This window comes from Barbus barbus (assembly GCF_936440315.1).
Source record: "Barbus barbus genome assembly, chromosome: 12".
Taxonomy (NCBI): Eukaryota; Metazoa; Chordata; class Actinopteri; order Cypriniformes; family Cyprinidae; genus Barbus; species Barbus barbus.
Window position 1 is genome coordinate 15,593,927 of NC_136740.1, and position 11,860 is coordinate 15,605,786.

The 11,860-nt window shown below is 40.0% G+C and overlaps 1 protein-coding gene across 2 annotated transcripts; it reads left to right on the top strand.

Annotated features, from left to right (window-relative positions):
- Nucleotides 1-961: 961 nt before the first annotated feature.
- LOC306878369 (protein C1orf43 homolog) lies at nt 962-11,670 on the top strand. Of its 2 annotated transcripts, none has more exons than XM_079430682.1 (7): nt 962-1,219; nt 1,552-1,653; nt 4,875-4,983; nt 5,067-5,120; nt 9,752-9,921; nt 10,014-10,072; nt 10,152-11,670. In XM_079430682.1, exons 1-7 carry the CDS (start codon nt 1,157-1,159, stop codon nt 10,357-10,359), a joined length of 765 nt encoding a protein of 254 aa, XP_079286808.1. In that variant the 5' UTR covers nt 962-1,156; the 3' UTR covers nt 10,360-11,670. The 2 variants fall into 2 exon arrangements, with proteins under 2 accessions (XP_079286808.1, XP_079286809.1); XM_079430683.1 differs by having other exon boundaries at nt 9,755-9,921; nt 10,152-11,393.
- Nucleotides 11,671-11,860: the final 190 nt, after the last annotated feature.

Sequence of the window (11,860 nt, forward strand, 5' to 3'; positions counted from 1 at the left end):
TTCTGCACTGATTGTCATACAAATCTGTCAAATGCAGGATGTAAATGGTTTGTGTGGTTTATTGTAAACAGGACAGAGTGGCTGTCACTTTTTTTCTCTTTTTTCTACCACAGTATGTACTATATAGAGCTTTAATTTCTAGTTTATTCCAGAAAAAGTCATGATTTTATGTTGTTACTGGGAAACTATTTAATTCCTTGTTGTCATTTCATGCATCTGCCACCTACCTCTGTTCCTTCTGAAAGAATCAGTGCCATTGTTCAATGTGTTGATCCGATAAAGGTCAGCTGTCCACCAAGTCAGATGTTCTCAGATAGCTCACTTCATTTTCACAGAAAACAAGTCTAGAACGTTGAAAAACCATGTGCATAGTGTTTGGATACATTGACAGTACATGTGCGTGTGGCTTGTGAGCTCCTAGAGAGCTATAATCTTACACAGAGGAAAAGATGACAAGAAAGCATTGTGGTTTGGGACAACGACAGACTCAGTGGTATTGGTGAAAATTTATATACCCTATATGCCACTTATGAGTAACTCCCTTAAAATAGGATTCTGGAATGTGAAAGGCATCGTCATGTGGTCAAAAGGGGAAAAAGTATTTTCTTCAAAAAAGAAAAAGAAAAAAAAATGTATCTGATGAGCAAACTTAAAAAAAAAAAATAAACATTACAAATTTGTATTCTGTTTGCTGTTATATAGGCTATACTAGAAATAGTGAAATATTTGATTGCATTTGGTATGCATACAATAATTTATGCAATTATTATTATTATTTTTTTTTCAATTTGCAGAAATATTTGTTTTGCTAACCTGAATATGACATGTGCCTCGATGAAGGCCCGTTCCCTGATGCTTCACTAGAAAAAGAAATTTTTTTTTTTTTGACAAACCCTGGGCCTGAACTGATGTAGCGTTAAACCGAAGAAGGATGTTGTTGTTGCGTTACTTATGCCAAGCCACAAGGTGGCGTCACAGACGCGTAGACGGAAGTTTTTCTTGCAAAACATGCGACGAAGAAACCACAAGGGATGTCAACAAAAAGTCTACTGAAAATGTTGTTGTCAACTCGAGTAATAAAGAGCGAAATTTTTACCACTGACCTCTAAAATCGACCGATATCTTCCTTTCATGAGCATTCAACAAGGGTCTCACAATGGCAGAGGGAAACACTCTTTCCGGTGTAAATGTTGTGCTCGTTATGGCCTACGGCAGCTTGGTAAGTAAAGTGACCCGAATGCATAATATTTGTGTTAGAATTTAATTATTGAACATGTGGCCTGAATACTTAAATGCTTAGTTAAATAATAATAATAACAACAGCTGCACTAAACCTGAAGCAATGCGATGTCTTAAAAGCTAACGTTATGAGTTGTTTATCCAGAAAGCATCTTATAATGCATCCATGATGCCTAACAAATATTGTTTATATAGGCATCTCACTAACTTTTGAGCCTCTGTCTGCTGATAATAACAGCTAAAGCAAAGCAGGCCGTGTCAGAGCTGTATTGAGTGTGTAATGTGTTGAATGATCCGTCTGTCGTTCTGTAGGTGTTTGTGCTGCTGTTCATCTTTGTGAAAAGACAGATTATGCGCTTCGCTATGAAGTCTCGCAGAGGACCGCACGTCCCGCTGGGTCACAACGCACCAAAGGTATCAACAGTTCCTCTTAAATCCAAAATATAATTTGTCTATTTGTAGAGGACATTTTAATTTTATGAATTCCTCTGAAACCATATTTTCCATATATATATATATATATATATATATATATATATATATATATATATATATATATATATATATATATATATATATATATATATATATATATATATATACAGTCCCCTCCATAAGTATTGGAACAATAAAGGCAAAATTGCTCTGTTGGCTGTGAAGTCAAGACATTTGGAAATATGATTAAAAGATAAATATGAGACAAAACTACAGAATGTCACATTTTATTATTAGCCGTTTCAACACATATATGTTTTACCAAATAAAAAGAACAGCACTTTTTGAGTTCATCCCACTCATTGATGTGAACATAAGTATTGGGACAGTTGAACATAAGGCAGATATAAAAGATTAAAAGCTATTATTTAGTTGCAGATCCCTTGAACACAATCACAGCAGTGAGTCTGTGACCCATAGACATCACCAGACTCTTGGTCTCATCCTTTGAAATGCTTTTCCCAGCCTTTAATGCAGCCAATCCCAGTTTTTGCTTGTTTTGGGGAGTTTCTGTCTTTACTCTCCTCTTCAGCTCATGTTCAATCGGATTTAAATCTGGAGATTGACTTGGGCAATCTAAGACTTTCCATTTCTTTGCCCTTATAAATTCCTTGACTGAACTGGCAGGGTGTTTTGGGCCATTGTTCTGATGCAATATGAAGCACTTCCGAATGAATCTGGTGGGATTTTCTTGAATATTGGTAGGCAAGATGGTTTTGTACCCTTCCAAATTTATTCTGCTAGTGTCATCATACATTGTCATCAGTAAAGTTGAGAGGGACTGTTCCAGAGGCAGCCATGCATGCCCATGCCATGACACCACCTCCACCATGCTTTACAGATGAGGCTGTATGCTTGGGATCATTGCAGTTCCCTTTTTTTCTCCACATTTTTTCTTTCCCATCACTTAGATAAAGGTTCAGCTTTGTCTCATCGGTCCATAAACACAGTTCCAAAACTCTTCTGGCTCACCTTTGTGCTTTTTTGCAAACTCTAATCTTGCCTTTCTATTTTTGCTGCTGGTCAGAGGTTTCCATCTTGCTGTGTGGCGCTGACATTGTATATCTCCAGCAGCTACAGCAAGTAGTCAGTAATGGCGGAGGCGGGCCGCAGCTTCTCACTGAGGGTTGTGTCTATGCTTACAGGGTAGCATCACAAATTGGCGGGAACAGAGGGAGAATCTGAAACGGCTCTTTTGGAGAGACTGTTTATGATTTTTTTAATTATAAAAAAATGAGTGGGTGGATTTTTACCATTATAGGCTGGTTGTTTTCACACTCTGCGGCCACACAACTGTGTTCAAACATCTTATAAAAGTAATTTTTGCATAATAGGTCCCCTTTAAAGATTAATCCTGCAGCGGCATTTTGAATTAATTGTAGATGTTTGATGGAATTGGCTGGAAGACCTGCCAAGAGAGCGTTGCAATAGTCAAGTCTGGACAGAACAAGAGCCTGAACATATATATATACACACACACACACAGTTGGGCAAAAAAGTATTTAGTCAGCCACCAATTGTGCAACTTCTCCCACTTAAAAAGATGAGAGAGGCCTGTAATTTTCATCATAGTTACACTTCAACTATGAGAGACAGAATGGGGGGAAAGAATCCAGGAAATCACATTGTAGGATTTTTAATGAATTAATTGGTAAATTCCTCTGTAAAATAAGTATTTGGTCACCTACAAACAAGCAAGATTTCTGGCTCTCACAGACCTGTAACTTCTTCTTTAAGAGGCTCCTCTGTCCTCCACTCGTTACCTGTATTAATGGCACCTGTTTGAACTCGTTATCAGTATAAAAGACACCTGTCCACAACCTCAAACAGTCACACTCCAAACTCCACTATGGCCAAGACCAAAGAGCTGTCGAAGGACACCAGAAACAAAATTGTAGACCTGCACCAGGCTGAGAAGACTGAATCTGCAATAGGCAAGCAGCTTGGTGTGAAGAAATCAACTGTGGGAGCAATTATTAGAAAATGGAAGACATACAAGACCACTGATAATCTCCCTCGATCTGGGGCTCCACGCAAGATCTCACCCCGTGGGGTCAAAATGATCACAAGAACGGTGAGCAAAAATCCCAGGACCCCACGGGGGGACCTAGTGAATGACCTGCAGAGAGCTGGGACCAAAGTAACAAAGGCTACCATCAGTAACACACTACGCCGCCAGGGACTCAAATCCTGCAGTGCCAGACGTGTCCCCCTGCTTAAGCCAGTACATGTCCGGGCCCATCTGAAGTTTGCTAGAGAGCATTTGGATGATCCAGAAGAGCATTGGGATTGTCATATGGTCAGATGAAACCAAAATAGAACTCAACTCGTCGTGTTTGGAGGAGAAAGAATGCTGAGTTGCATCCAAAGAACACCATACCTACTGTGAAGCATGGGGGTGGAAACATCATGCTTTGGGGCTGTTTTTCTGCAAAGGGACCAGGACGACTGATCCGTGTAAAGGAAAGAATGAATGGGGCCATGTATCGTGAGATTTTGAGTGAAAACCTCCTTCTATCAGCAAGGGCATTGAAGATGAAACGTGGCTGGGTCTTTCAGCATGACAATGATCCCAAACACACCGCCCGGGCAACGAAGGAGTGGCTTCGTCAGAAGCATTTCAAGGTCCTGGAGTGGCCTAGCCAGTCTCCAGATCTCAACCCCATAGAAAATCTTTGGAGGAAGTTGAAAGTCCGTGTTGTCCAGCGACAGCCCCAAAACATCACTGCTCTAGAGGAGATCTGCATGGAGGAATGGGCCAAAATACCAGCAACAGTGTGTGAAAACCTTGTGAAGACTTACAGAAAACGTTTGACCTCCGTCATTGCCAACAAAGGGTATATAACAAAGTATTGAGATGAACTTTTGTTATTGACCAAATACTTATTTTCCACCATAATAGCAAATAAATTCTTAAAAAATCCTACAATGTGACTTCCTGGATTCTTTCCCCCATTCTGTCTCTCATAGTTGAAGTGTACCTATGATGAAAATTACAGGCCTCTCTCATCTTTTTAAGTGGGAGAACTGGCACAATTGGTGGCTGACTAAATATTTTTTTGCCCAACTGTAAATCTCTTTGATTCATTTTGCTGCATACTAGTTTGAATTACACCGAAGCATGGCTGCATCTTTCACAGGAGCTGAGAGAGGAGATTGATTCCCGTTTGTCAAAAGTGAACGACATTCGTTATGAGCCACATCTGCTCTCTAAAGATGACGATCGATTGAAGCATCAAGGCCAGAATGGTGAGAGAAACAAAGAACTTGGCAGTACGTTGTAAATACTGTTGCAGATGTGAACACTTATGTCTGTGTTTGTGTTGGTGCAGGTTGTTATAATTACCTCTTCAGAATGCAAGCGTTAGATGCCATCAGAGACTCTGGTAAGACCCTCTTCTTACTGCATGCCAAGACATTTTATGGAAATACATTTTATTTTCATTGGAAAGACATTTTATATTCATTTACATGAAATTATCATGAATATAGAGGCCTAGAAGTTTTAATTTGAATTTAATTTGATTATTTGATCTAGAAATTAGTAGAATTAGTCAAGTCTGCTTTATTGTCAATTCTTCCACATGTACGGCACATGCATACAGAGAATTGAAATTGCGTTACTCTCAGACCCTTGGTGCATACAGTTAACATTAAACACGTTCAAATACAGTTTAAACATATGTACATACAACTATACAGCTATACAAATGAGGACATTGTAGAAAAAGAAAAAAAAGAGATAAAGTGGCATAAGGCACATGGCAGAATAGATAGAGTGCAAATCAGTTAAATAAAACAAACTGTGCAGATGTGTAGTGCAAGAAAATTAAAAATGAAATGGTAGTTTAGAAAATAAATAGTTTTATTTCTAATTTATTTTCAGTTTACACTTTACATTTAGTTTTTTTTTTTTACAGTGTTCTACTGTAGTTTGTTTATTTTAGTTTTAGTATTTTAGATCTGTTAGTTAGTACTGTATCTTAGCTATTAGTGGTATTTTAATGATGTTAAGTTTCACTGTGCAGTTTAGTGTTATTGCCATCTAGTGGCCTTTTCATGTGTAATTCAAACAAGTTATGAAGATTAATAATAGCTGTGCATAAAAACCTAAAATCATTTTAAGGACACTGTTTATTTCATTAAGTTTTGGAGACATGTATTTTAGTTTTAGTTCTCACTTTTAGTTCTCGGTTCATTTTCATTTGTTTCAGTTAACAAAAATATTTTTGGTTTTGTTTTTAACATTAATAATACTGCCATACATTCACAAAACACAATTTTGCAACTCTATTTATGTACTATATAGTGAGATTTGGCTTTTATTGCTCAACAAGGCTTAATTTATTTGATCAAAAATACAGTAAAACACTAAAACTGAAATGATTCTAATTTAAGATAACTGATTTCTGTTTTAATATATTTATATTATTCCAATCATGCAAAGCTGTTTTTTTTTAGAAGCCATTACTCCAGTCTTCTGCGTCGCATCATTCTTCAAAAATCATTCTAATATGCTGATTTTACTCGCAGGAAACATTTATCAATTCTGAATCAAAACATTTATTATCAATTCAAATTTTTGTGGAAACTGTTATTTATTTAAATCGATTTTACAAATATTATACTCTTTTTGGTAACATTTCAAATGTCTTTACTTTTTTAAATTAAATTTAATGCGTCCTTGCTGAATAAAACAATTAATTTCTTTAAATGTACATAATAGTGGTGTACATTAAATGTATAATCATTTAGTTACATTATACACATAATGTGATATACATTTAATTTTAACTCATGAGTAAAATGTTAACTTGGATTGTATTAAACTTATATTTATATTATAGTCAAGTCAAGTTGAGCTTTATTGTCATTCCGCTACATGTGGGGACATACAATGGAACGAAATGTCGTGCCTCGCAGGACCACAGTGCTACATAAATACAGACATACAACAATGAAGTAAAAAAACACTATAAACCTACACACAACTAACCTACTGACAGATTTTAACTATAAGTATACTATATATAAATATTTATCCTATACAAACTAAAAAAAATAAAAGATAAAAAATACAAACTATACGAACGCTTCACATAAATACTGTACATGTGCAAAGAGAAACATTTTGAGTCAAGCAGCTGGTTGGGGAACAGTGCAGGATGATTTGTAGTCTTTGTGGGATTGTGTTCACGCAGCAGTGTGTGTAAAGTGTCTAGTGCACATAGAGGAGAGTGTGTTACTACAGGTGGTTTGTACAGGCCCACTCACCTGTGTGTAGCACACTTCGAATTGCACAAAGAAGTTCCATACAGTTTTTTTTTCTTTGGTGTGGTAAGGTTTGGGGTGGGGGGTGGCCATGTTTCAGGAGGTAGGGGTTTGCATGGGGTTTCAGAGGGGGGCGGGGTGGTTTGAGTTCAGGGCTCTCACAGCCTGGGGGAAAAGCTGTTGAGCAGTCTGGCGGAGCGGGCTCTGATGCTCCGGTACCGTCTTCCTGATGGTAGGAGCTGGAAGAGACTGGGGGAGGGATGGGTGGAGTCCTTCACGATGCTGTTGGTTTTGCTAGAGCATCGTGTAAGGAAAATGTCCAGGATGGAGGGGAGAGGGGCACCGATGATCTTTGCAGCTGTGTTCACTGTCCGCTGGAGGGTCTTGCGGTCAGCAGCACTGCAGTTCCCGTACCAGACAGTGATGCAGCTGGTCAGCACACTCTCAATGGTGCCTCTGTAGAATGTGGTGAGGATGGGTAGAGGGAGACTTGCTCTTTTCAGCCAGCGGAGAAAGTGTAGGTGCTGTTGTGCCTTTTTGGAGAGTGACATGGTGTTGGTGGTCCAGGTGAGATCCTTTGAGATGTGCACCCCCAGGAATTTAGTGCTGCTGACTCTCTCCACAGTCGAGCTGTCGATGGTCAGTGGGGGGTGGTCAACGGAGTTTCTTCTGAAGTCCATCACAACCTCCTTTGTCTTCTCCACATTGAGGGACAGATTGTTAGTGCCACACCATTCAGCCAGCTGTGCCACTTCCTCCTTGTGGGGCACCTGTGCTCAGTGTGGTAGTGCTCGAGGTGTTGTGGCCGACACGGACTGACTGAGGTCTTCCGGTTAGAAAGTCCAGGATCCAATTACAAAGGGAATTGTTAAGGCCCAGCAGGTTTAGTTTATTTATGAGCTGTTGTGGGATTATTGTGTTGAATGCCGAGCTGAAGTCTTTATTTTCTAGGTGGGTAAGAGCCAGGTGGAGGGTGGAGGAAATTGCATCGTCCGTAGAGCGGTTTGGACAGTATGCAAACCGGATGACTAACTTCTCAAAGCACTTCATCATGATTGGAGTCAGTGCTATGGGACAGTAGTCATTTAGACAGGACACCGGTGATTTCTTTGGTACCGGTATGATTGTTGTGGATTTGAGACGTGTGGACGACTGCCTGGCTCAGCGAGGTGTTGAAGATATCTGTAAGTACATCTGTCAGCTGTGCAGCACAGTCTCTCAGAACACGGCCAGGTATGTTGTCAGGACCCGCAGCCTTGCGTGGGTTAATCCTAGATAGGGTCATCCTTACGTCGGCTGGAGACAGACTGAGCTCCCAACGACTGAGCAGGTCGTTGGGAGGTGTGGGCAGTTTTTGTGCAGGTGTGTCATTCTGCATTTCAAACCGTGAATAAAAGTGGTTGAGTGCATCGGGGAGGGATGTGTCATCACAGGCCTGTGGCGGGGGCTTGTAGTCAGTGATGGTCTGAATGGCTTGCCACAGGCTCCGTGTGTCTCTGCTGTCTCTGAAGTGATTATTGATTTTTTTGAGCCGTTTTGACCGTTTTGCATTTTTAATGCCACAGGACAGATTGCTTCTTGTTGTTTTGAGGGCGGCTTTATCTCCTGATCTGAATGCTTCATCTCTGATCTTTAGCAGCCCACGAACCTCTGCTGTCATCCATGGCTTCTAGTTTGCACGTGTGGTGATGGCCTTGGTGACTGTCACATCATCAGTGCACTTTTTGATGTAAGCAGTCACAGTTTCAGTGTACTCATGCAGGTTTGTGTGGTTGTTGTAGGTGGCTGCCTCTTTAAACATGTTCCAATCTGTGCACTAAAAGCAGTCCTGTAGTGTTGAGGCCAAATTGTGATGAGTTTTTGAACCGGTTTGGCAAGTTTGAGAAGTGGTCTGTATGCTGGGATTAGCATAACAGAGATGTGGTCTGAGTACCCGAGGTGGGGGCAGGGTATAGCCTTGTAAGCGTTCTTTACTGTTGTGTAAAAGTCCAGTGTGTTGTTTCCCCTTGTTGCAAAGTTCACATGTTAGTAGAACTTTGGCAAAACTGTCTTTAAGTTTGCGTGGTTGAAGTCACCGGCTATGATGAAAAAGTCGTCGGGGTTATTTGTTTGTTGTTCACTGATGGCGCTATACAGTTCACGAAGTGCGTCTTTAGCGTTTGCACACAGGGGAATGTAAACTGCAACAATAACAATGACCGTGAACTCCCACGGCAGATAGAACGGTCGAAAAATTCACAAACATAAACTCCACCAACGATGAACAGTGTTTTGATAATACCGCAGCATTGTTACACCAGTCTTTGTTGATATACACACACAAGCCACCTCCGCGGGTCTTACCAGATAGTGATGAATCTCTATCCGCTCGGTAGCTGGAAAGCTCCCGTGCTGCTGAATGGTGGAGTCCGAGATGTTGTCGTTTAGCCATGTTTCAGGGAAAACAAACACACAACAATCCCTTGCCTCATGCTGTGTAGACCGACTGAGTTGAATTAAGTCCAGTTTGTTTTCCAGAGAGCGAACATTTGAGAGCATGAGTGTTGGAAGAGCCGGTCTTGTGGGGTTAGCCCTTAGCCTAGCTCGTATACCTCCGTGCTTACCGCGCTTCCGTCCTCTATATAGTTGTGTATTATATTATTAAGTTTCACCTGATGAAAATCATTTTGCAATGAGCTTGTAAAATAGAAAACTGTATGCATACAGGTCTAGCTTGATCTGATGTGATCTGGTTATGTCCCACCAGTAGATATCCCGCTTCATGAGTTATGTTGCAGTGCCAGCGCTCTGACCGGCCGGCGCTACAGGAAGTGGCTGCAGGACCTGCGAAACGCTCACTCTCTGTTCAAATCAAGTCACAGTGCATTAATAGACCGCTTACTGGAGGGCTATGACAACGCTCGCCATGGGACAGGGGTCAGTCTGAGTGCAGATGTGTGTTAAATGCTTATGTACAGCAGGGGGCGCTGCAGGACACAAATAAGAGGCTTGTGATTTCTTTCCTGTAGGTGTTTGGTGAGGCAGAGTTTGTGAAGTATAAGGAAGATCTGGCAGAACTGGCTGCTGTGTAAGTGTTGCGGTCCAATTTTTTCTGTTTATCTCAAATTATCTCCCTACTCACTCCGTTCTTCCTCATTTCTCCAAAGTGTGAAGACCCATTCCAGCACCACCACTCTAAACCAGCAGCACCAGTCAGCAGCTAAAGATCTGACTAGCTCCCCTGGCCCGTCGTCTGCCTCTACCATTCAGGTCACGTACCTGCCGTCCACCGGACAGCGCAGCAAGAGGCCCAAACACTTCCTGGAGCTCAAAAACTTCAAAGACAACTATAATACACTGGAGAGCACACTTTAAAGAACGGAACCCCTTTGAGGAACTGTGTAAATATAACTCAGAAACTGTGAATCACAAGTGTTCAGTGCTCACTGCAAAAGCCTTCATGTAGAAATGAAAGTGAGAGATGCAGTCAAATGGCCTCAAATCACATTGCGAATGTGAGAATGGCTTAATATATGACAAAATCTGTAGGATAAATGTCAGTGCAACTTCTTTGAGAGGAATGTGAGAATGTTATGTTTGTAGTTTTAATGTTTTTCTGATGGAGCTAACAGGAAGAGCATTTTTGTTTAATCGTAAAAGTCACTGTTTACCAGCTTTTATTTGCGAGAATGGCCTTTTAATGTGAACAGGGAGTGTAAAGTTTATATCTTTATTGTTCAAAGAACACCAACAAAGCACCCTTTAGCTGAGAGGGTAACATTTTAACTGGATTGAATTCACTGGAACAAACACATGAATTAAAAATAGTTGAATGATCATTGAAGGGACGGTTCACCCAAAAATGACCATTTACTCCCCATCCACTTGTTCCAAACCTATGAGAGTTTCTTTCTTCTGTTGTGCACAAAAGAAGAACATTTGAAGAATGTTGATAAAACAGTTGACTTCCAATGTATTTTTTTTTTCTTTTTCATGCTATGTAAATCAATGGCTATTGTCAACATTCTTCAAAATAGCTTGGTTTGGAACAACTAAGGGGGAGTAAATGATAGAATTTGCATTTATGGGTAAACTAGCCCTTTATCCAATTTTATACTAAGGCTACTTCAGTTTGAGGTTTCTAAATAAGAACCTGTCCCACATCCATGAGAAGAGCTGTGCAGAGGACAAGAAACTGGGAGAGAACAGATGTTAAATTCTGTGCTATTGATTATTTCTTTTTAAGTGCAATTACATTTTTTAAATGAGTTGATGTAAATGCGTGTATAGGAAGAAAAGTGTGGTTTGAGTCATGAATTGATATGGTTGTTTTATGAGAGACTGTCTATATTGACTTTCACTGTATTCTTAAGTGTTATCAGACCTAATAAAGTGTCTGCGTCATCTGCACCTGCGCTGTTCTGCCAGTAGTAGTCTCTACTAACTAGACATCACTGGTTCGGAATGTAATCCAGTACTTCTGTTCCTAGAGATCTACTTATCTGTGCAGTTCTAACCCTGCTCCAGCACACCTGTCTGCAATTATCAAGTGCTTCTGTGAAACTCAATTGGCTGGTTTAAAAATATAGTAAAACAGTAATATTGTGAAACCTTGTTCCATGTTAAAGTAACTGTTAACTATTGTAATATATTGTAAAATTCAATTATTTGATAAATACAAAGTTCAAAAGAACAGCATTTATGTGAAATAGAACATAACATTGTTTGCAATAGTTATGTTTTAAATGTATTTACTGTGACTTTTGATTCATTTAATGCATAATTGCTAATAATTAATATTCCACATGTATAAGCAACCTCCTAACAGGCAACTGTCACCCTCACACAACTTGAAAGTAATGTGACGGGAATAAAA

What these genes read in the sequence shown, in the direction of transcription:
- LOC306878369 (XM_079430682.1), top strand. Translation starts at nt 1,157, where the DNA reads ATGGCAGAGGGAAACACTCTTTCCGGTGTAAATGTTGTGCTCGTTATG. An exon ending in GAAGCATCAAGGCCAGAATG is followed by an intron (nt 4,984 to 5,066) that starts GTGAGAGAAACA and finishes GTGTTGGTGCAG; the next exon opens with GTTGTTATAATTACCTCTTC. An exon ending in ACGCTCGCCATGGGACAGGG is followed by an intron (nt 9,922 to 10,013) that starts GTCAGTCTGAGT and finishes TCTTTCCTGTAG; the next exon opens with GTGTTTGGTGAGGCAGAGTT.